The 25,225-nt window shown below is 41.0% G+C and overlaps 1 protein-coding gene across 1 annotated transcript; it reads left to right on the top strand.

Annotated features, from left to right (window-relative positions):
- Window positions 1-358: 358 nt before the first annotated feature.
- Window positions 359-18,927, top strand: ERCC3 (ERCC excision repair 3, TFIIH core complex helicase subunit). Its single transcript, XM_058809427.1, has 15 exons — window positions 359-389; window positions 474-679; window positions 1,573-1,809; window positions 2,435-2,484; window positions 3,389-3,524; window positions 3,734-3,898; window positions 4,877-5,081; window positions 6,073-6,387; window positions 7,525-7,709; window positions 10,206-10,408; window positions 14,006-14,102; window positions 14,291-14,408; window positions 15,603-15,721; window positions 17,542-17,694; window positions 18,050-18,927. The coding sequence occupies exons 1-15, from the start codon at window positions 371-373 to the stop codon at window positions 18,182-18,184; spliced, it is 2,343 nt and encodes a 780-aa protein (XP_058665410.1). The 5' UTR covers window positions 359-370; the 3' UTR covers window positions 18,185-18,927.
- Window positions 18,928-25,225: the final 6,298 nt, after the last annotated feature.

A 25,225-nucleotide genomic window follows, 5' to 3' on the forward strand; every position in this document is an offset into this window, starting at 1 on the left:
AAACACTCTGTAGGGACAACAGTGTGATTTCTCTTTTAAGAATTCTGTACTTAGAACACTGCGCAATGTCACTGTCGTATCTCAATTCCGCGTTGGCTTTTTTACTGTTATTTACGGTGCACTTTCCGCAACTTCAATTTCTTTTATTAGTATTTAATTATTTTTCCTCATTTCCCGCTGTTCCGGGCGTGGCTCGGGGTGTGGCTGCCCCCCGTATCCGAGGCCCCGCCCCGCGCCCGCCCGCCCGCCCGCCCGCCCGCGCGTCTCCCCGCGGCGGCCGGGGAACAGAGAGACGATGGTGTCTCCGCCCCTCGCGGCGCTGGCCTGCGGAAGTGACGCGCGGGCGGGCGCAGCGCGGCGCGCGGCGGCCATGGGCAAGAAGGAGCGCGGTGAGCGGGGCCGGGGAGCGGCGCGGGCCGGGCCGGGGAGGGCGGACCTGGGGCGGCTCAGTTACGGCTCCCGCTCTCTCCCAGATAAGAAGAAGTCCAAGAAGCGCCATTACGATGACGACGAAGACGATGAGGACGAAGGTGCCGGGAAGGAGCCGCAGGAGGCGGTGCCGTCGGCGGCGGGGAAGCAGGTGGAGGAGAGCGGCACCAAGGTGGACGAGTACGGCGCCAAGGACTACCGGCTGCAGATGCCGCTGAAGGCCGACCACAGCTCGCGGCCCCTCTGGGTGGTGCGTGCGGGGGGCGGCGGGGCCGCTGCCGCCGTGTGCCCCGTGGGACGTGCCGGGGCCGGGATCGCTGCGGGACACGACAGGGCCGGACAGGGGGAGAAGCCGGGACTGCTGCGGGTCAGGCGGGGAGCGCAGGGTGGAGAGCCTCGGGCGCGCCTGGAGCGGGGACAGGAGCCCCGGCAGAGCCCAGGGGATTGATCGCTGCAGCCCCGGCAGTGCCCAGGGGATCGCTGCAGCCTCCAGGCGGGGTCCCCGCTGGTCCGGGTGTGCTGCGGACCGGGCACAGCCGCAGCTGAGCCAGGCGTCTCGGGGAGGGCTGTGGAGCAGCGCGTTGGCTGGTGACACGAGAGGGATCTGTCTCTGCAGTGATACAGTAGCAGGGTTTGTGTGTTGCAGTGAAACGGCTTTAAGACGGGCTTGCCTCATATTCTGTAACTGGTGCCGTTTGTTTTCTGTGCCCTTCGAAAGGGATGTCAGTAAACTTGCCAGTGTGCACCATCTAGGGCAGAGGTGGTTTCCGAGCCAACTTCTGTACGGTGCCTGTCACCAGATGCTGTACAGGCACCTGGGGCTGTGACACCCGAATGCTGCCTTTCATTCATTCATTTATTCTGTGTAAAATGAGCAAGCAGTTTTTTTGTTCCAGGGGAATGGGGCTGGAAGCTTGCCTCTACTCAAGCAATTTCTGTAGCATTAAAAAAGAAGGAATACCCCAGCGTGTCAGTCTGGAAAAACATTATTGATCTGGGTGGGGTTTATTCATAGGAACATGGATAAATCAATTCCTGGACCATTTTTAGAAGACAAAAGTTAGATGTTTATTCATTTTTTTTAACTTCATTATGAGATTCAGTACAACTAAAAGTGCCTTCAGCATTTGTTTATTTCTCTAGGCTCCTGATGGCCATATATTTTTGGAAGCCTTTTCTCCAGTTTACAAATATGCCCAGGACTTTCTGGTTGCCATTGCTGAGCCTGTGTGCAGACCCACCCATATTCACGAGTACAAGCTGACTGCTTACTCCCTGTATGCTGCTGTGAGTGTGGGCTTGCAGACAAGTGACATCACCGAGTATTTGCAGAAACTCAGCAAGACTGGTGTCCCAGATGGAATAATTCAGTTTATCAAGGTAAGGCTATTCCACTGGCATTGGAAATACATCTGTTTCTACTAAGGAATTCCTTTCCTGCTGTCTCTGCCTAATTGGTTTATTATTTTTTAATCATTCATCACTTTTAACTGTCTTATTCTTCTGTCATTGTTTCAAGAGAATTTTTTTCTGTCTTTTTGCCTAGGATATTGCTGCACACATACTATTTTCGTAATATAGCCTTTTTGGGGTTTATAAAAAGTACATTTAAACATCTATGTAGATAATTTCAGACAATACAACTTGTACATGGGGAAAGTTTCCTCAGATTTGCTCTGAAGGAAAACTGAGAATGTAGGAAGCAGTCTGTAATAGTGTGGCACTATGAGACAGCCTGCCTTATCCTGCAAGTGTGTTCTCACAGTCCTGGAAACAGTTTGAGATTAGGTATAAAAAGTGAGTATCTGTGCCTGATCTCCTGTGTGAGATGATGTGAGCACCTTCTGAAAATACCTTTTCAGGTTTGTTCCATGAGCATAACAGCAGTGCAAGTAAATGTTTTGTGGTAAGGTGCTTCGCCACAAAAACTTAAAGCCATTGCAGTGTTTGGTCCTAAACATGGAATCTCTCTTTTGCATGTTCCTGATGACTGCTGTCTTTGTAGCTGTGCACTGTCAGCTATGGGAAGGTGAAGCTTGTTCTGAAACATAACAGGTGAGTGGCTTCTTCCTTGGCTTCTTGTGGCAGCAAACCCTCCAAATGCACAGCTGTGTGAGTGCTCTCAGGAGCTCTGCAGTCTCACAGCTGCCAGCTGAGTGAGACTCCAGAGCTCTCAGGTATCACTTTTACAGCTTTTGAAAATATTTAGTATGCTAGCTGACGAATTGTGTTTGGCTGTCCGGAGCTAGCTCTGGTTGTCATCACATTTTTGAAAGTAGGTTGCAAACCTGATATTGTAGTTTGCTTGTTTATTGCTTGGACTTGCAATATGTCTTTTGAAGTTTTCAAATAATTTGGGAAAGATAAGTAAATCCCGTGGCAAGAGATGGGTGCTTGTGTTGGTGTTGGATCTGATTTGTTTTAAAGCTAGAGGATAATGCTGGAAGGAGTCTGGAGAAGTCAGCACATATTCTAACTGTGATCTCCAACCAGAATCATCACTGAATCACAGGATGCATCAGTTTTAAATTTTTAGGTGGTTTGTGTTTTGGAAGTTTGGGGTTTTGTCTTTTGGGCTTTTGTGGTGATGTGGACAGGTCTTGAAAACACCACATCTGGCATTTTCACAGACTCACCTCAGTTCAGTCAAAATTTACTTCATTTGCCTGTGTCACAAATAAGATGTGTATGTGAGAGCTCTGTGTGGGCATTTCTGCTGGAGTTTGCCACTCAGGTTAGAGAACATTTGAGTAATGAGGGATGACTGCACAGTACATGTTGCTTTTGGTGTGAGGCATCTTTTAAAAGGTTTTGGTTGCCGTAATGTCTTTATTTTTATATTAGCACACCAAGACTGGATGCTTAAGTGTGCATCTAGTTATGCATCTATGCCACTCTTTCTGTGAGTTATTCAGTTGATAAGTTCATAAAAATGTTTTCATTTATTCTTTCATTTTAGGTATTTTGTGGAAAGTACCCACCCTGATGTCATTCAGCAGCTTCTGCAAGACCATGTAATTAAAGAATGTCGCCTGAGGAATGCTGAAGGTGAAGAGACAGAGCTGATTACAGAGACATTCACAAGTAAATCAGCGGTATGTCCAGCCACATTCTAAAATTACTGCACTGACTGGAGGTAAACTCTTGAGTAGTTTGGAGTTGCTGTTGTTTTTTTTGTTGCATCAGCTGCGTTTGCCAGTAACAAACTCCTCCTCTTTAATGAGCCCGAATTTGGGGGGAAGAGGGGAGCCAGAGTGTGTCTCTAATGAAACTTATGGTGAAAATTCATGTTCCTCTGTTTCAGATTTCCAAATCTAGTGAAGGTGGCCTTGGTCCATCAACTTCACAGGCAGCAGATGCTCAGAATAAGCCAGATGTCCCAGCTGACTTATTTGAGTTTTATGAACAGATGGACAAAGATGAGGAGGAGGAGGAGGAAACGCAGACGGTGTCTTTTGAAGTCAAGCAGGTATGAATATTGCACAGAAGCAAATAAACATGAGAACTTACCAGGAAGGACTGTGGCTCTTTGTTTGGTAGAGGAGATCACTGGAAGTCATTAACATTTCTTTCCTTTTACCTTCCAAAGTTTAGAATCTTAGAGAGTGGCAGTGTGGGTGTTCTTTCCTTGCCTGCAGAGCACAGTGCTCACAGGCCCAAGAGGCTCCAGGGACTTAGGGAGGTCCCCATCACATGTGGCTGAGTATTACTTAGTTCAAGATGAGAATTCAGTGGAGGCTGCTTTTAGAGAGCTTGTTTTTTTTTTTTCTTTTCCCTCCTGCTTTTGGTTTGTAATTCATGGTTGCAGAAGGAACTCTTTCTTGGTGGTTCCAATTTCATCACTTGAGAAGGGGAGCTGGAGGTTGGAGCACAGTCCTTGCTTGACCTTCAGAGAGCTTCTATAGAACTTCTCAAGTTGGTTTTGGATTTGGTGATTCTAATGATGCCTTAGTAGGGGAAAAAGGAATTTAGAAAAGGATAAGTTAGTAGCTGTTTTGTTTATTTGAAAAAAGCCAACCCAAACCAACAACCTCTTGGTGACTGATTCAGCCTGTCATTGTCTTGGAATAACTTCCATACAGGCCATGGAGGTTTTCAGGGTAACAGATGTGCAGCTTTGTGTAACACAGAGAACCTTTCCTGTCTGTTACTGAACTCTTCGTTGCAGGACTTCAGGGTGTAGTTCAGTCATTGCTGGGCAAGCAGCAACCTGAGCTGAATGTGTCATGTTCTTCCATCTGCCTAAAGAGCCCTCTCTGATGTTAACCGTTGTTCAAAGTGTTTTGAGGGCTGGGATAATCACTGGTAAAGCTTCCAGAATAAGACTTCATAAACATAAAAAATAAATGTAACTTCACTTGGTACTATGTAACCTAGTTGTTTTTAGGGAAAAGAAATTAACTCAGATGTGGAGAATTTATCAACTGAAGCTTTGTTTCCTCTTCAGGAGATGATTGAAGAACTTCAGAAGCGTTGTATCCATTTGGAGTACCCCTTACTAGCAGAGTATGATTTCAGAAATGATTCTGTGAATCCTGATATCAATATAGATCTGAAACCTACTGCAGTCCTTAGACCCTATCAAGAGAAAAGCCTGAGGAAGATGTTTGGGAATGGACGAGCCAGGTCTGGTGTTATTGTCTTGCCGTGTGGTAAGTTTCTGTGTTGGTACTTAGACAATTTGTTTTTTATTTGCCTGTAGTACAGAAAATTCCAAAGGTGACAGCTGCCTGGATTTCAGACAGCAGCAGGGACTGTTCTGGTCCCTGTGTGCAGAGTCCTGGTGGTTTTTATTGAGCTGTTGGTGAGGCTGTGCTGAGGGAGAGCAAAGTGACAGAGCTGTCGGTGTCGTGGCAGGGGCTGGGGAGCAGCTGTGGTGCCTTCACAGTGCCAGTCCTGCTTCTGCTGTGCTCTCTGCCACCTCTGCTCATCTTCCTGTGAAATGTAAAGCTGTTGGCTTTGGAATTTGTTCCTTGGATGGGAGTGGGCGAACTGGGGGGAGCTGGGAATACAAAGGTGGCATAAAGGGGTGTCCAAGGAAAGAAAGATCTTGAGTGTACAGGTGCTGGGCAGGAGAGTTTGAGGAAGAAATGAGAAACATGGTGACTGGGACAGCCCACAGAAAATGGGGAAAAGGAGCAAACAGGAGGCTGTGTGCCAGTGCCCTCAGTACTGGGGGAGGAGGGGGCACATGGGACCTGTGCTGAGAGCCTGAGAATGTGTGAGGGATGCTGGGAGAAGTGTGAAGGATGGGAAGATTTAAGGAGTTTCTTTGTAGGGAAATGTATAACTGACAGAGACAGATGAATAGAGCAACCCTAGGGAAGCTTTGTGTAGCCACCTGTAATTTACCATTCCTTTGAAATTATAAAGCATTAAAATGATTGCTTCTAATGGTCAAAGCCATTGTTTGCATTATTTTCTTGAGGAGATACGGTTGTGTCCTGTAGATAATGCAGCTGCACTTTTAAGAAGCGAATACTTGATCTCTTTATGACTATTGTAGCAAAGAAACAACAAAGAAATTCCCTTTGCATGATTTCATATCCTCTCACGATTTTCCTTTGCTCTTTGGCTTTGTTTTCCTCCCACTCCAGTGGTGTCTGAGAGATGCCTAACGAGTGTCACTGCTCCTGCCTGCAGGTGCTGGCAAGTCCCTGGTGGGGGTGACGGCCGCGTGCACCGTGCGCAAGCGCTGCCTGGTGCTCGGCAATTCCGCCGTGTCGGTGGAGCAGTGGAAGGCCCAGTTCAAGATGTGGTCCACCATCGACGACAGCCAGATCTGCCGCTTCACCTCTGATGCCAAAGACAAGCCCATTGGCTGCTCTGTTGCCATCAGCACCTACTCCATGTTGGGGCACACGACAAAAAGGTCTTGGGAAGCAGAAAGAGTAATGGAGTGGCTTAAAAGTCAAGAGTGGGGCCTTATGATACTGGATGAAGTCCATACCATTCCTGGTAAGGAAAAGGTGTGCAAATCTTCCATGTTGCACACATTGTTAATGTTCTTCTGTTCCTGTAGAAGTGATGGTTTTTTTGCTGTTCTTCTCGTTATTAATGTAGTGAGTAAACCCATGGCTTAGGGGTTTGGAACAAGTAAACTGCCTTGTTCTACCTTTTTTTTTTCTTTTTTTCCCTGATACTACATAGTTTAGCTGACCACTAGTTTTCTGAACCCTTCAAATTAGACACTGTGTTTTCTATAATAGCAGTGTAATGTACAAGTTCCTCCTTGTAGGCTGATAGAGTGCTCCTAAAATACCTGAATTACCTTTGCATAATTTTGCTGTAGATAATTGAACAGGAGAGGAAATCATCTGCCTTCTTCTTATAGATGCAGTGGCGCTGCAGGCCAGCTTTTAATGTCTATGAGTAACCATAGTGATTAACATCCAGAAATAACTGTCTTTGAAATTGCCATGTAATTGAGATCTGTACTACTGGAAAGCAATAATGTGCTATTAAAGTGTCTGTGGAATAATCCTGGCTAAAAAAACACCCAAGATTCTGTTAGCTGTTCTTCCTTTTTTTTATTTGAATATATTTTGGTGTCTACAGAAGTAATGGATTTCAGAAGTAGACCTTGGTGATTAATTGCCATTTTATCAAAGTAGCATACTGGAACTGTTCTGTCATTTGTTCTTGCTTGGTTTCATAGAAATGAAGGTACAGCAACTCCTCTGTGATTTCTAGCAATACTAAAGATGAGTAATTCCGCCATATCCTGCAAGTCCTGAATGTGGCAGTCAGCCAAGAGTCCTTGTGTCATAGTTCTTGCTAAGAAATACTATAGACCCAAACCAAAGCATGTAACCTGTGCGTATATTAATTTCCTCTTGGGGAATGGAAAATAATAAAAAAGGTTTACTGAGATTTTTCAGAGTGTACTTGACAATGCAAAGTAAAGCTGCAATCACTGTGCAGTTTTGATGTAACACAGATTTGTTAGGAGTGTTTGTGCAATGGGGTACAATTTCCCAATACTGTGCTTGCCTTATGCTCAGGAGTTGATGAAAATGTCTTTTTAAAGTTGCAATATTTGTCTTCTGAAACCATTCAGGAAAGTTAACAAACAATTTGTCTTGGATTTTTTAGCAAAAATGTTCAGACGTGTGCTCACTATCGTCCAAGCTCACTGTAAACTGGGGCTGACTGCTACCCTGGTCAGAGAAGATGATAAAATTGTTGACCTGAACTTCCTGATAGGACCAAAGCTCTATGAAGCCAACTGGATGGAGCTGCAGAACAATGGCTACATTGCTAAAGTCCAGTGTGCTGAGGTGATGCTCTGCTTTTTGGTACTATTAGTGTTTATTTAGTATACTTATAAAGTTGAGAAAAATTCTTGCAGCTCTTATAAAAAAGAATGATGATAGATATTTTAAAACACTTAAGAAAATACCTGCTTATTTCAAGCCTGAACATGTGAGGGTGAAACTTGAAAACGTAGGACTGGGTCTCACCATTCTTTCTAGTATACAGATGTGACCTCTGTTCTTTCCAGCATATGGATGAGAGGTAAATCTGGTATAGAAGGAGGTGAAAATCTTTCACACAGGCACATTAGAATGTTAGAGTAATCTTTCTGGAAAGCCTAATTCAACATATTATCACTGGTAATTGACATGGAAGATACTTAGGGAAGAGTATAATTTCTCCAAGCTGTTATTTACAATATTTCCATGTAAGCATTAGAGGATTGTTTTTTCATGAACTTTACTTCCATTCAACAGGAGACCAAAAAGTTTTAGCAGCTGCAGTGTGTTATGGAAGAGTTTAGGGGGTTTTTTGTCTTTGTGTTGTTGTTATTGTTGTGGTAGTTCATTTTAAGCCTGTCTAACTAATTTCATGCAATTCTCCCTAGCTCTGGTACTGGAATAAAATATGCACATGTAGGTCAGCAGTTCTCCTTCTGAACACTGTGCAAACTGGAGATTTTAGAAGGAAAAAAACCCACTGCTTTGAACTCATAGAAAGCAAGTGAAAAGCACCTAGAAAATAACTGTTGAAGGGAGAGTAACCAGTCCTCAAATTCAGGTTTGCATTTAGGCACTTTGGTTAGTTCTGCTAAGCAAAATTCCCAGTCCCTGAACTGCCCTTTAGTCGTTAAAAAATGAAGCATGGGCTACCTTTTGTTGTGAATGATGGGGAAATTCTGCAAGTTTCTATTCCTTAGGCCAGTGTTTGGAGCTAACATTTGATGACTCTATCAAAAGCAAAGAACAAAAAGCCCAGTGTTGAGTCCCGTATGTGCACAACTGCTTTGCATATTTGTTTGGATTTCCTTGAGGAGTAGCACCATTAATCAACTTGGTTTATTCCCCTCAGCCAGGAGCGGTGTCTGGCTCACTCTTCAAGTGCAGTTCTTCCCAGGTGGCTGGAGAGGGCAGTGCTGATGTCTCACAGGGCAGGTCATGGTTATTGAAGGTGTTGCTCTTTCCCTGCTCTAAAAGAGAAAGAGCGGCACAGTTTAAAAAGTTACACGAAGTTCTAAAAAAGACAACAAACCCATTCTTTACCTATTTTTTCAGAGTTTTGTAATTTACAAATAATCCCTTTCTGAGCAACCATACTAAGTCTTTGGATTGGAGTGCCTGTCTTGCAAAATGTAAAATGAAAATACAAAATACATGTGTTTGCCATGCAGTCAGAGGCATTGAGCAATAGATGAAAATTTTTACCACAGTAAAATATTCAGTATTTGTATCTCATTGTCACTTTGATGTAATTGTCTTCTGGTTCAAGAGTTTTAAGTATTTCATGTAGACAGCACACAATAACAACAGAGCCTATTCAGTACATTTATTTTAATATAGTCAAAGGATAATGAAAGCATCATCTGGCATTTAGGTCACTGGAAAAAATATTTTGAAACAAAAAATTAGGTCTTATCAGTACAGAACAATTAATGTTGTTTAAATAAACTGCTCTAAATTGTCACGAACTTCCTTAGCTGAATGGTGCTTATGAAAGAGGCTTTTCTCTGTGGTAGTTTGTTAATTTCTATTGTGCAATGGATATGAGGGAATAACTTATGTACAGCAGAGTGAATGTTTGCCAAATTATATCCCCTACGGATAGTGTCAGATGTTATCAATAGTGTCACTTCATTAGCTTAAACTAGATAATTTCTTCTTTTTTTCATGCTAGAATAGAAAAAATAAACCTAGACTTGTTGAAGTACTATGGTTGTTGTTTGCATAATAAAAGAGTTGCTTAGGTGTCCTGGGGTGATGTTATTGTCTGTTGAAAACTTCTAATCAGTCCTAGTGTTTTGGAAATTCTAGACTCAATAGCTGTGGATATATGGAGAAAGATGGGTGAGTTTGTTCTGTAATGAAGACAAAACATGTCTCAGCATTCAGAATATGGATGAAAATGAGTCTTTATGGGAAAAAGCTTTGACTGCTGTAAGAGGGAGACTACACAGTTAATTCCCTTAATTACTGCTTTGTAGGAAATAGTAGTTGTTAGTAAATTATTTAAGTGTGAACATGAAGTGACTGTCTTTCAGTCTGGTTCCAGTCCCACTGCCTATTTCTGTCATGGATCTCAATGCCAAAGCATTTTGTAAAAACAGATTTTAGTGATGCAGGAGACTTCAGTGACTGATAGCTTTTCTTTTGGTACAGAAATGACTGTGTTAAAATGTGTAACCTGCCCTATACAGAAAGTCCTAATGCATTACCAGCCCCCAATAGGTTTTCAACTCCCACTGGGATTAAATAAGTAAATAACAGTGCTACTTTGTGTACGTGTGTGTTTTCTAATTGTAGGTATGGTGCCCAATGTCACCTGAATTTTACAGAGAATATGTAGCTATTAAAACAAAGAAAAGGATACTGCTCTACACCATGAACCCAAATAAATTCAGAGCCTGTCAGTTCCTGATAAAGTTTCACGAGCGACGGAATGATAAAATCATCGTCTTTGCTGACAATGTGTTTGCACTGAAGGAATATGCAGTCAGACTTGGGAAGTAAGTGTTCAGCCAGTGATGGCACTGTTGTTTTCCTCCTTCCATGACAATTTCCTTGCAATCTCACAGCTTTCAGTAGTCTTTGATATTTTATGTAATGCTGTAACTCCATTCCTCCTGCATAAAAGGCTCGGGAGGGTATTTTTGGATGGACCTTACTGGCACTGCAGCATGATTTTGGTGTTTGAAAAGAGTCTGTTTGGCATTTGTTTCAGAAAAGTTTACATCCAGGATTTTGTGAAAGATTTAGTATTTTTATTTTATTTTAATTAGTAAAAGCCAATGGAAAAATGAGGGGGTTTTGGAAATATCACTAGAACTGTTTCTTTAATGGATGGTAGCTTTCCCTATCTCTCTGAGAGAATGGTTTTCAAATATATACTCTGGATCTTTCAGGGTGTTCTGAGACCCAGGGCCTTCTTCAGGTTCTCAAAAGTTCTTACCTTTGTCTAAAAAAACTAAGACAGGCTTTTTTTGTATCTGTGCTATACTAGTGCACTGCCTAGAAGTGCAGTAATTGTTTAATAAACTAAAGGACATTTCTCCCTAGAGCTCCTTGATTACCTTAAATGACTGTAACATGAGTGCAGTTATGGGAGGTTATGCAGACAGGGTTTAATGAGGGGTCAGGATCAGTCAGTTGGTAGGATTTGGGGAGGGATGGTCAGGGAGAGTTTGTCAGGATCAGGCATAGAGCAATTTTTGGGGAACATAACCTTATAAGCTGGCTTCACCCTTTCTTTGACAAGGCCAAATAATGCCTTGCTTGCTGGAAGCTGTGGGGCATTTTGATGGTGTATGATTTCATGTCTGGGAATTTCAGCAGTATTCCTTAGCAAAACCACAAACAAGCCTTACACTTTCCAAAATTCATGATCAGTTCTGACTGCACATTAAGGGACCGTGTGGTGCTGGCATGCTGTGACATCAAATAGCAAGCAGAGTTAATGGTGTTGTATGAATTCCAACACCCGTGGTCTCTTTCATCATTTTTTTAATCTGTCTGGACAGAGATTAGCTGTAATGATGCCTCTGGAATGTCTCTAGCAGTGTTCAGCGTACCACAGACAAAGCCTTTAGTACAGGCAGTGCTGGGGGGGCAGGGGATGCTCTGGGGCACAGCAGTTGTAAGTGGGGTAGATGCTGTGGAAGCATGGTAGGAAAACCAGTTGAAGAAAAAGAGTAGGTGGCCCCTTTTTATGTTCTAGAGGAAATTCTGTGTTTCTCACATCATTTATGGAGCTCCAGGTTATCCAGCTGCCACTGTTAGAAAGAAAGCACAGGCTTGCTGTGCTGGACAAAGGTGAGGTTTGTTTTAACTGGAGGTTTTTTGCTGTGAGCAGACTAAACCAAAGGGAATTGTTAGTTTGTGTAGGGCAGGAACTCTGTGGAGGAGAGAGCAGCCCCATGGGTAGGGCAGGAGTGCTGTGGCTGTGTGTCCAGCAGGACAGAGCAGCCCAGTGGGTACAGCAGGAGTGCTGTGGCTGTGTGTCCAGCAGGACAGAGCAGCCCAGTGGGTACGGCAGGAGTGCTGTGGCTGTGTGTCCAGCAGGACAGAGCAGCCCAGTGGGTACAGCAGGAGTGCTGTGGCTGTGTGTCCAGCAGGACAGAGCAGCCCAGTGGGTACAGCAGGAGTGCTGTGGCTGTGTGTCCAGCAGGACAGAGCAGCCCAGTGGGTACGGCAGGAGTGCTGTGGCTGTGTGTCCAGCAGGAGCACAGCTCCCAGTGCCCTTCTCATGGCCTGACAGGAGGCTGTGGGCTGGGTGGGCTCCCCCATGGGGGGAGAGGTGGCCACAGTCTGGCTGCCTCTGCTGGCTCCTCCCTTAACCCCCTTGCCCTTGGTAGTTGGAAGGACCACGCACATGACAGGAATTACTTTGTCCGCAATTTTTGGGGCCAGAGAATCCAGATTTGCTCAGCCAGCATAGCTCATGTACTGCCTGGTTTCACTGGTGTTAGGAATATGTTTAAATCAGTGTTTCTGAAGGACTGTGCCTCTGTGGTTTTATCAGTTATGTCAGTTAATGGCAGAGGAATCTATCTTTGCAAATCCCTCAAATGTCTTTTCGCAGTGAGGAAAATGAGTCATTAAAAAAAGAATCAATTTAGCACTTAATATTCTAGATTCAGAAGAGTACTCAGGAATGCCAGTGAATCACTGTCAAGTAGGATCTGGGCAAGTTGAAATGAAGGATTGATAGCCAGGAGTTCAGGATTATTCTGTTCTTAATACAAAATGTATTTGAATGCCTTCTTTGGTCTTAAGGAAAGGAAGGCTCAAAAATTTAGTTTCAGTTTAAATCTGCCATTTAACTTCACAATTTAAATAATACATGAAATTTAAAATGAGACTTCAGATATTACTGAATATTACTAATATAATAATGAAGATATTTTTTCAGAATTGATTCATTTGCTAGTTTCATTTTTTAGCTGTTTTTTTTCTAAAAGTCTGCTTAAATACATTACATAGAAGAATTAGATTAGAGATTACTAGGATTGTTTGGTAAAAAATCCTAGAATAAAGTTTGTAGCAAAGAAAGCAAGAGGAGCCAGTGCACAGGGATTAGTTGATAAGAATAGAAAACCTAAGTCCATGCACTGCCATGTTTATGTTCAGCCATGATCTGTGTGCAATATTAAATGGAAAATTTGAGCTTAGTTCCTTGTGTAAGAAATCATTTATGGAACTTGAGCAAAATGGTAATTGGAAAATTTAACTCGTATTGTTTGGAGATGCTTTGGTAACCTTAATTTGGAAAAGTAGTACAAAAGATGACAAAGCAATGGCAGTGCTATCCTGCATGCAGCTCACTGTTTTTGTGTGGGCTTTGCTCTTCTTAGCTTTTTGTGTTTTTAACTCTGCTTAGGCAGAAGTAAAACAGCCAGACACTGGAAAATTCACAGCAGTCCAAGTTACTCATGAAGTCTGTGAGTGACTGAGTTTGTGTGAGCCTTTGGGATTGAAACATTAAATGTTCCATGTAATTCATTGTCAGACATCAGAAACCATAGGTGAAATGCCACTGTGAGCTGCTCATGAAATGTTTGAGGCCTTTGCATCATTTCAATAAGCCCAGAAGGTATTAGAGGGGCAAGAGGTTACCTTGAAAAGCAGAAATAATTTTCCCAGAACAACACCCAGCAGCTCATTTGTGACACCCAGCATATCCTTGATAGAGAAGCCTGTATTTTCAAGTGTTTAAACAGGAAGCAAAGGTTGCAGCTGTGAATGTGCTAACTCAGTACATTTGAGGAAAAAAATGTCTTTAACAGCTGCCTTCAGTCTTTCATGTAGGCTTAGGAAATGTATTCAGTCTGTTGATACATAGCTTCATTGGTGCACGTAATTGCAAAACATTTGTAACTGTCAGAATTTCTTTCTGGCTGACTGGGTTGCTGCGGAGGGTTCCACAAACCCCTGGGCAGCTGCCATAAAGAGCCAAACAAGATAAAAGTACACTGATATCTGTACCAAAATCTGCTTTGTTTTAATTTCTGCTCAAAGATGTCCTGCACTCCTTCCCATGGTACCTCATAAGAAATTAGTGAGAAATCTGCAATTTATTTCATTTGTATATATTGTGCTCTTTTCAGACCCTATATCTATGGTCCTACTGCACAAGGCGAAAGAATGCAAATTCTGCAGAACTTCAAGCACAATCCAAAAATCAACACTATTTTCATTTCCAAGGTGAGGGAGTACATTCACTGTGTCCTTGTGCCTATCTTTGGAGTCAGCTTTAAGAGTCAGCTGCACATGCCTAGTGTGCATTTGACATCTGCATATCACAGCTCACAAAGAAAGCTGTGCTTTGGCTTTGGTGTTGGCTGGGGAGATGTGGAAATGAGAGAGTGCTCAGAGGTGCTGCTCTGTTGCAGGTAGGGGACACGTCCTTCGATCTGCCAGAGGCCAATGTTCTCATCCAGATCTCATCCCACGGGGGCTCACGGAGGCAGGAGGCTCAGAGGCTGGGCCGAGTGCTGAGAGCCAAGAAAGGTAAAGGAGGCGGTGCTTGGGCTCTGGGCCTTGGATCACAGCAACCTAGAGCAGGGGAAACTGGATGTTCATGAGGCTTCCTTATACTGTCCTTAGGTTTTAGTCAAAGAGAATATACCTATATCCCAGGGAATGAAAATGAAGCATCTTCTGGGTCAGTAAACTTAGTGATGAGAAAACTTCTAAAGGACAAAAAAAGCTGAAAGAAAACTGACTTTCTATGGCAATTCTCTCACTTTTTCATTCCTTGGTATTTTCTTCAACATGCAATTGTTTGTGTTGGATCATAGTATTATTCTAAGAAGCAAGCCTCTAGAAATCACATTTTTGACACTGTACATTACTTGCTTTTAAAAACTGGATTAGGTTTTTGACTAGTGTGTTTTTGTAAAACATGGCCAAAAGATTTTTTTTTGTTTAGAACAATTACCCTTAAAATACTTTATACTCAAACTTAAGCTCTGCAAATACTTATTTTAATACAAGCAGTTTGTATATTTTATATATTTTAATATTTTAAAACAAGCAGTTTGTGCTTGTTACAGGTAAGGCTTTGTTTGAAAATGCAAACAAACCCCATGTTAGTGAATTGACAAAGTCTTAATGAAACCCTGAGTTTTAGAAGAGAACTCTATTACCAGGGTACCAGACCTTAAGGACTGTAAGTGTAAAAAAGTTTATGCACAGCCTGGTGGTATGTGCTGGTCTTCAGATAGTGCTATGAATTCTTAGCTGAGTGTGTTTGTTTCACTTTTTTAATTCAAAAACACTGCAAACTCTAGTTCACATGGATAAAACTTTTCCTTTGTCTTTTTCTGATGGACTTTTTTTGACATGCACTGCAGTCCTTGCTCTTGACTTTTCACTTCTTGACATGATAGACTTAAAAACGATTTTATCTTTCACCTTGCCTAGCAGAATAAAGCAGCAGATTCTTCTTAGAGCACCTGTTTGATTGTGTTAGTCTACTTTTCCTTTTCTGTTTTTGTCATTTCACCTATCCTCAAGTTATTAAGACCAAAAGTAGGAGTTGCTGTGTCAATCAGTTTATGCAAGGTCTGGGTGCAGCTAGACGATACAAATAGTTTTGTGGGGATAACTTACTTAAGTACCTGTTTTCAGTATTTATTCCGTGGTTGTTCTTTGTTGCAGTGTTGCAAATGAAACTAATCACTGCGTGCTTTTGTCTCTTAGGCATGGTTGCAGAGGAATACAATGCCTTTTTTTATTCCCTTGTATCCCAAGACACTCAAGAAATGGCATATTCAACAAAACGACAACGGTTTCTTGTAGATCAAGGTTATAGCTTCAAGGTAACTTGTTCCTCTATCTATTATACTTGAGGCCTAAGAATGTAATTTTCATATTGTTTAGTTTTAGTATTTGGTCCAGTACTTGAGAATTCTGGTTGTGGAATGCGTTAATTAAGGTTTTTTCTTTTCATTTTTTGTTTAGTACTTACTTTATTCTTGCCATCTTTCAATAGGTTCATTCTTTGCCTTTTAGCCAAAAGAGAACTGGAGGAATACGTTTTTGCTCAATCCACATACCTTGTCTTTGCTTCTTAAATATCAGCCTTATTGCAGTTTTCTGCTTGGAGTGCAGTGCTAGCTGGGTTTTTTTTTGGTTAGCTAACCAGTTGCCTTTGCTACTGTATTTTCTTTATTATTTTAGAGACTAAATGTAAGATATACTAAATTTTAAACCAGTTGCAGAAGAACTCTGTATATTAAAGAATTAGGGGGTAACTTTTAAATAGAGCATCAGTTGGACAGCTTAAAAGATGATGCAGTGGGAATTCTTTCCATTCTGTGAATCATGTTGGTTTTGCAACCAGAAGTGGAAACAGGGAAATACAATTTAAAATGGATTTTTGTGACTCCTTTTGCTTTATTTTTAAAATAACCATAGCACATATACTCCTAAATAAACAAGAAGTACCATGGTGTTCCTTTAGCCATGTGTGAGTGATTCCTTCCATTAATGGATTCTTCAAGCTTGGACATTTTCTCAGGAAAACATCCTTTTTCAGACTAGATATTCCCACAAATAACAGCCCACAGCTCTGATTATTCATTCCAGTGTTTCCCTACCCCATTTTTGAAAAATGGTACTTGGCAGCTAATATGGATTTCCTTTTACCTTAAACTTTATTTACATTGTTTTTGTGATCTGCTCCAACCCAGACTGCTGAGGTAATTAGGTTCTAATTGTATTGACTCAAGAGATAAGCAGAAAAGGAGGGAAAACACTACATAATCAATGCTTGAATTAGAATGTCTTTCTCAAAATCATGTCAAATGTGACATTTTCAAAATACCTCTGGTTAAGAAAGTAAGCTGCCTGTTGCAAATCTTTATAACAGAAGCTTGAGATCTTTCAGCTCTTCAGAAGAGGAGCTTTGTCCACTGATGGAGGCCATGGCACTGCATTGCCAGTAGGTCACATGTGCCCTGTGCCCACAGTTACCAGATGAGTTACTGAGACTTCCAAGGAGAACAAACCTAACTGAAGTTACCCAGTGTTTAAATACTCAAAGGCTGGAAGAGTCCTTTTGCTCTGTGACTTATGCTCTGTTGCAGGTTGCTGCACTGTCTCCCAGCAGTTGTACATCTCAATTTGTTAGGAGCTTTTCCCCATTGTCCTAAATGCTTCTTGCTAAAATTCTAAGTCTCTGCAGATCTGCTGGATTATTTTTGTTAAATATAAAATACTGGTTCTTAAACTAGACAAATCTAGAGCCTACAGCATGACACCAACCTTGCAGGAAGTTGAATACATGTCTGAGTTATATGTGCTTTGGTCAGGTTCTTGGTCAAGCTGGTATAAACAATGTTTAGCTGACATGCTCTGCCCAGAGCTTTTCTTTCTTCTTTCCCTTTTTTTCCCCCAAAGATTTGTCTTTTGCATTTCCAGCCAGAATATAGCAAGAGCTGTGAGTGTATGTATGTATACATCACTCAGCAAGATTTTGTATGTATCTGTGCTATCTGTAGTGTGAGGTTGTTCCAACCAGTGATCAAAGTTGAAGGCAGTTCCAACAGGATATGGAATCAGAAATACTTGTCTTGGTTTTGAATAGCTAACAGTGAGGAGGAAGAGCCCTCACCTTGTAGTGTGCTCTGTTTCTTAGGTAATCACAAAGCTGGCAGGCATGGAAGAAGAAGAACTTTCATTTTCAACCAAAGAAGAACAGCAACAGCTTCTCCAGAAAGTCCTGCAAGCATCTGACCTGGATGCTGAAGAGGAAGTAGTTGCTGGAGAATATGGTTCAAAGTCAACTCAGGTAATGAAGAATTCTTTGAAAAGGATGACCGCAGGTGGGACAGAACTGGGCCATTTTATTTCCATCCAATTCTAAATGTGGTGTTGTCATTGATGGCCTGGTATCTTTGTGAAACATTAGAGAACAGATTTGTTTTTTTAATGTGTATTAGCCTTTAGCTATTGGAATAATTCACTTGTTGGGCACTCAGAAAAAATTCGACATGGAATTTGTGTCCTTCTCCATCATATTTGAAGGAGAAGGTAACAGATCTGTCGTTACAGATTTGAAGTAAATCTTTTAAGTCACATGCAGTGCAAATATTTGAAGCCTCTGTCGCCACCCTAAGCACGTGTGTGTGCTCGTTGTCCCGCAGGTGTCGCGCCGTGCCGGCACCATGAGCTCCATGTCCGGGGCAGACGACACGGTGTACATGGAGTACCACTCGTCCCGGAGCAAGGCGTCCTCCAACAAGCACATCCACCCCCTGTTCAAGCGCTTCCGCAAGTGACCCCTCACACGGCAGCTCCTTGGAATGTCACCTGTGTTCCTGTCACTGCAGAGATGGAGCTGGAATTTGTGACAGGTCCTCTAACAGACTCTTTAGGTGCATCTGTACAGCCACATAATTACTTACCAATGTATGTGCTCTTGTAGCTGAATGGGAAAGCAAAGAAGGAACTAAATCTTACCATGAAAATATTTTTAGGAACTTGAAGATACAAATATGTCACAGTACATGCTTTTTTTGTGTGGCACTGTGCTCCTTGTCTTATGCCCTCATTTCCTCATGGCTGGAGGGCAGAAGCATAAGGGCCACTTCATTCAAGAGAAGTACTTGTCTGGTTTTCAGGGTAATTAATAGATTTTATTTTTATCAGCTGAAGATCCTTTTTCAGAAGAGTCCTTAAAAGGTTTTGTAAATGAAGTTTGTACTGATGTTTGAGATATTATTTATCTGATTCTTGTGTCTGCTCAACAATATAGTGTTTCTCAAAATGCTTGAATAAAATCATCCAGTGAGCTGAACAAATCCTGAGAGGAGCACTTTATGTTATATTTTTAAACTGAGAGCTAATTTATACTTGTGACTTCACCTGTATTAAAATTCTAAAAAATAGGTCAGAAATACTTTAGAGTTTGAAGACAAGAAGAAAAAGAGACTGTCACCAAAGTAAACTCAAGGACAGCGTTAGTAGTAAATACAAAGGAATTCTGTGCTCGTTTTCCTAATTTTTCTTGCTACTCTTGAGAAGTTGCTCAAATAAAAGCTGTTTCTCTTGTTATTTATATTCTATTTATTAACCATGCAATGAAACCTTCATAACTGCTAAACAGTGCACTGTCACCACAGCGGTTATTACTGAATCAAAAAGCATTTTGACTTCTCACAAGGTGAGTTGGAAGAATGTGTGAAAGAAAGATTCCTGAGTTTCTTTTTTTTAAAGAAGACTGCATTATAATTCTAGAAAGCAATAGGGAAATTTTGGTGGTTTGTGGCAGAAGAATGCTTTTTAATGCTTTAAGTAACATCTGCTTAATAATGTAACACGCTACTTGCTGTTGTCTTAAGAGGTGTTATTTCTCTGGTTGTTTGTAGAACTTTAGGAACAACCTCTGTTGGTTGAAAATAGGTTTGTATAAACATTTACCATACTGGAAGGAGCATGCATGGTACAGCTATTCTGGTAATATGACAAATGTGCTTCACAAGAATACTGAATTCTGTTTCTTATTAGCATGAATTCACAAATTGAGAATGCAGAGATATTGGAAGCCTTTAATAATTGAGAACAGATGGTGCTTGGTTTTGGTCTCTGTATCAGAATCAGATAATTTTTAGAAAGGGAACTGATCTGCCTCAGTTTAAACTTTGTTTAGGCTCTGAGCCTTACCCTGTAACATTTGATTCTTTCTCTCATGCTGTGTCTTCTGCCTCAACCTGAAACCAGCCATGGCAGTGCTGGAGTAGCTTAAATGGAAGAGATGATTGTGCAGTATTCTGGTACTGATTTCCTCTCCCAGTTTAAAGCATTATTTACTTCTGATAGTAGTTTGGACCAGCTCTAATGGCAACAGCTAGTAGCAAAATGGTAATTTAGTATCATGGGAGGGGCCTGTGCATAATTCTCTCTTAAAGAGCTTTATGAATTGCTTTGAAACAATTCTCCACCCTTCATAAACTTGAAAAAACAACAGCCTACTAAATGCAAATGGCTTAATGCTGATTCCTGTAATTGTGGAATCACTAGTAGTAGCTGGATTTAGTACTGCAGTAGTTCATGTGTGGTAAATCGTGACTAATGATGTCACTCCTCTAAGTAATGTGTGTGGGATTCAGTACATTCAGCATCAAGCATAATAATTGTATGAGGTATGAATGACTCCATGCATCAGTGTTAGCATCTTGGTATTCATACTTTAGAATTCATGACCTTGATAAGGTAAAGGGCAGTAATTACTGCCTGCTCTTACTCCAGGCTGCAGCAGCAAGTGGCAGACTGGTCCATTTACTCACCGCAGCTGCATTGCTGCACCCTGGCAATGCACCCAAGGGTCACAGACAGCTCCAGATCTCTAATGCCAGCCCTCTAGGAAACTCAGTTGTCCACAGAAGAACAGATAGTGTGGCAGAAGTGTGATTCAGATTATGACTGATGCCAGAGGCAGGTGAACTCAGGGGTAAGTAAATTATTTCTTGGAAGTCTGTGGATAGAGGAGGTGTGATTTTCTTGGATGTCATTCAGGTTTCCTTGCTGGCCCCTGCTCCCTGGTCCCCTCCTTGGTCTGAATTCCATACTGAGGAGACTTAATGTGCTTCAGGAATTGTCTTGTTTAGTATTTGCTGTTTGTGTTTCTGATAGGCTGCAATACTGAAGCATGGAAGTGTCCACATGAGGATGTTAAAGCTTGAAGGCTGCTGCTGTTGCTCATTAAAATGGCATTCTATACTAAAAGTGCAGTGATGATGGGGTGGCAATTTCACAGTGCTCACCCAAGCACCAAACTACAGCCAGTTTCTGTTTCTGTGTCTCCTTATGCCCTCCTGATGGTCATTTCTCATAATGCCATACTTCATGTGTTTAAAAACTGGACTTCAAGGCAAGTGGTTCTCAGTATAACTTAGTGGCATATGCCCTGGGAGGCACAGGGCAAGGATCTAAATCTATGAGAAGTCTGCAGGTAGAACTGAATTTTTTACAGTTGATTCATGGGTTTTTATCAAGGACTGAACAGTAAGTCACAGCAGCATTGGCTTGCTTGTTCTCATACCTTCTTTTTGTACAATCTTTGATTAGTATTTAGCCTGTGAAGTTCAGATTTGTCCTGTTTTCAGGAAAAACCAGGAATTTAGAGAGCATTTAAAATTCCAAAGAAGTGGCTTCACAACCTGAAAGGATCTTTCAGAAGATGTGCTTGAGGACAGTCACAAAAGGCAAAAAATTATGGCTAACTGTATGGCTTTTTCAGTGAAAATGTTTTAAACTACACTGAATTTTTTTGTTTAATTTCTGACAATGCAACCCTTTTTCAGCTTTTCTTTGCAAATGTTCTGAAGAGTGTATCTGTGTAGTCCTAGCTGAAAACGTTGGGCAAAGTTAAATGCCTCCTATAAAATTTTTTATGTCCATAAATTATACTTATAAATTATTTATACTTGTAGCTATTTCAACAGATATGTAAAACATACAGTACAATATTTATTATACTGGATGTAATAAAATTATGTTCAAATAATTACAAACCAGATATAGCCAAGACTGTTAAAAGGTGAGAATAATTCTAAAAACAGAATTCCTGGTAAGATGATAATGTAACCATTGACTCTGAATACCAATGTTATTGACACAAAGATCTTTGACTGAACTTTGTCAGAGTTCCTGCAAAGAGGAGGGCAAGTTTAAATTGGATTTAGAAATAACTAAACGAAGGTAACAAAGTACAATTAATCAGACCATTGGGGGGTCTATACTGAGAGAACAGCAGGACTGTGGGTTTGAAGACAAATTATCCAAAAATAATACATAATCTAAATTATCAATAAGCCAAGTTTAGTTTATACTGTGATCCCATTACATAGCAAAAGTTAACTAAAACTGAAGCATGTCTGCTGTGAAGGGGCACGTGCTCCAACTTGTTTGAAATAACAAAAGTCCCAACTGACTGGTTACATAAAACATATTTTCAGACTTCAGGGACCAACAGGCTAGGACAAACGTCATTGTTTAAATTTAAAGGACTCTGAGTGTGTTTCTGAGTCAGTGTTAAGATGTCTGATAAATATATATACTGGTAGGTTGTACAAGTGGGAGAAAATATTTATCTTTTCAGTCACATAAATGTGTTTTGGTTGGTTTGTGCTGATGGCATAACTCCTCCCTTCTTTATGGTTTGGTGGCTTTATGTAGAATTGGAAGGAGGTTTTGTATAATGGCTGCTATACTCACCGTTATTCCTGGGAATTCTGTGGCACTACTGCTGGACTTCTGTTACATGAAATAAGTCTGTGTTCATATTTGGGAGGAAAATGGGACCAGACAATGCCAACCCCTCCACCACTTCAGGTTGCCCTCTAAACATTTCATCCTCTGCTGCTCCTTCAAACGTTTGTTGGCTCCTTTCCTTTACTCTTCCTTTCTCTTTTTCAAGTCTATTATAGGAAACTTATTTCAGTTTCATCTGTCTCTTGTCATGTAAATTTTGGTGTTTCCTCATAATGTTGACTACTGAACATTCTGCAGTTTTGCAAGTTTGATCTCCAACTCAGATTCTGCAGTAGTAAGGATGTGAAGTGTGTCAGTAAAGCAGGAACATTAGTGGCACATATGTACACTGAAACTCTTAATTTGAAAGTCAAACAGAACTACACAATTACGATCTGGCACAGCAAAGAGAAGTGAATGGTTTAATTACACATTCCATGTTGTGGTAGCCCACATGTATTCACTCACATTCATAAACATTCCCTTCCTGTATTCAGCTATTGAACCACCTTACAATTTGGCTTTTGTTGTCTGGAGTGTTCTTTTTGTACAGTTTACATAGAAAAAGAAACTTGTATCTGCACTGATGGGTTGCTATGGTATTGCTGATGATTATTGTAGAGCAAGGTTTTAATAGTGCACCAGAGCTGCATCTGTTAGTGGCTCTGAATTTCTACTCCCTCTGGCAAACTGCCTAGAAATATCTATTGCTTACAAATATTTTTGGCCCACTGGTCATCAGACCTACCTCTGGGCACCACCTGCACTACAAAAAAATAGTTTCTGTGGATGTCAATCTATTCATCTCCATTTGTGCAAGAAAGGTACTCTATATAGATTTGCATTATGGCACCTTTACCCACCCCTTTAAATCCTTCATATCAAAGAAATTTGGCAATTTTCATCATTGGTGCATTGCCACTTTGTGCTTTCTTAATTTATTTCTTTGTTACACTCTGCCATTGCCTGTAATGTACTCTGGAAATTCTTCAGGATGGTGTGGTTTTGGCTTTGCTTATCAAACAGTGATGTCTCCTTGTAATAAAAATACAAGATGGTAAGCAATAATGGAGGTGTCTCACAGACACTCCTGGGTTGGGACTCTTCTCAAAAGGCACATTCCACTCTTTCTTTAAAATACTAAAAGTTTGCTGAGGTTTGCCAGTAATGAGATCTGAAGGTCTGCAGCTGTTTTATGGGCTGCACCAGGTGAGCTCCCTGTTTCACTGAAATTGCAGATTCTCTGAGTGTTTACATGTTGGGTTTTAAAATGGGGTCTGTGTTTCAGACCATTTTATTGCAAACAAACAGAAATCTAACAATAAGTAAACTGAGAAGAAACCGAGTGCAGGTGGGGTTATACAACCCTTAGTTCCTATGCTGGGACTACTGCCACCTCCAGAAATTCCTCAGAAGGAAAGCAGGTACTGTTCTGGTGATGTACTTAAAGGATAAATCTAATGAAGCTTTTTCAAGTGGCTAGAAACAATATGTCCTACAATGATTTTCATGGAAAAAGGATAACAGGGCAAAATAATGGAGAATTCCATTTATGGAAATTGGAAAAAGGTACCCTTAGAGAAAGCTACTACCAGTTGCAAAACTGTAACCTTTACAGCATAATGTATCTAAGTTTATCTCCCTATCATATTAACAGCAGCAGATGCTTTACCTTAACCATGTATGACTTCAAACTAAAATCAAAAAATCAACCATACTGATAGCTGTGAGCAGGAGTTTCTAGGAAGGGTGCACATATTCCCTCCAGTAATCTAGAAATTACAGTGTTTATATAATTTAAAAAAATCTGTGCAACTGTCTCTCTCCAAGCATCTTTAGATAGATACCAAAGAAATGATGTAGCTACACTTCATAGAAATGTAGGAAGGAGAACTTCAGAGGTTCCCTGATGATGTTCTCAAACCTGTTCTTGCAAAGCACAGTGATGGCAAGTATGTAACATCCTGCAATGTCTTGGCTGCCTGAAATGTGAGGTACCAAGGCTACCTGGAAAAGTAATCAAGAAATCTGGAGCTGCAAAATAAGACCATCATCTTCTTTCTTCTCTCTCTTACATGCACCCTTTTAACAAATGATGTCCACATCTGTAGGGTGTTGTCATGGTCGTGGTAGCCATCCTTCCTAGATGAAATAAGTCTCTCAACCTTTCTTATTTAATTTTTAAAAACCTTCTCATTTCTTGTTCCTGATCCTCTTCTCTGGACCCTTTCAAGTATCATGAAGTCCATTTCAAACATGTGATTTTAGCTTAAACCAGCATGTACCTTAACAGATTTTATTCATGTAAAATTTACTGCTGTATCCATAAAGACTGATGTGCCTGTCTAACTTCAGAGTTGTTTAAGTGGAGTTATCAGTGTCCAAAATAAGCAGGCACACAGAGCTTAAACAGAATACAACCTCAAAAATCTAAGTGAAGATAAATAAGGAAAACAAAAGGTAATAATTTTTATGCTTATTAGATTTACTTTTCCAGCAGTTTATTCATAATTCTGTTCTAGAAATTTGGATCTTCCTTAAGACTTTCCTCTGTCCTCAAATTTTATGTAAGTGGCTGACTCACTTAAAAACCAAGATAGTCTCTTCCACATAATTTCAGAAGCTAATCAACAGTTTACAGATAATCACTAACACTAACAGAAATACATACAAAAATAACACAAATACTTTTTAAACCATACAGATTTCTACAGAAGTTGACACAAGCTGCAGATCCTGTCCAAAAGATAAATCATTCTGCAATACAAGTAACACCTCTGAACATTGTAATTTACAGGAATTCTTTTGTGCAAGGTTATTGCGTAAGACCACTGCTACTTATATGTGGATGCACAAATGTTTTTCATATATGTTACAGGATAATGAACGGTTCTAAGAGAACTTCTTGCAGAAAGTACCCGATTTTCCAACACAGGGGAATGAATTAATGCCACCAAAAAAAAAAACCCAAAAAATAGGCCTAATCCTGTTTTTTTAAAAAGTAGGAGAAAGATGGGGTGAGCTTTTCACCAAACTAATGGGTGAAAGAGGCAAAAACTGGACTTTGG

The sequence above is a fragment of the Ammospiza caudacuta genome, chromosome 8, assembly GCF_027887145.1.
Source record: "Ammospiza caudacuta isolate bAmmCau1 chromosome 8, bAmmCau1.pri, whole genome shotgun sequence".
In the NCBI taxonomy this organism is placed as follows: Eukaryota; Metazoa; Chordata; class Aves; order Passeriformes; family Passerellidae; genus Ammospiza; species Ammospiza caudacuta.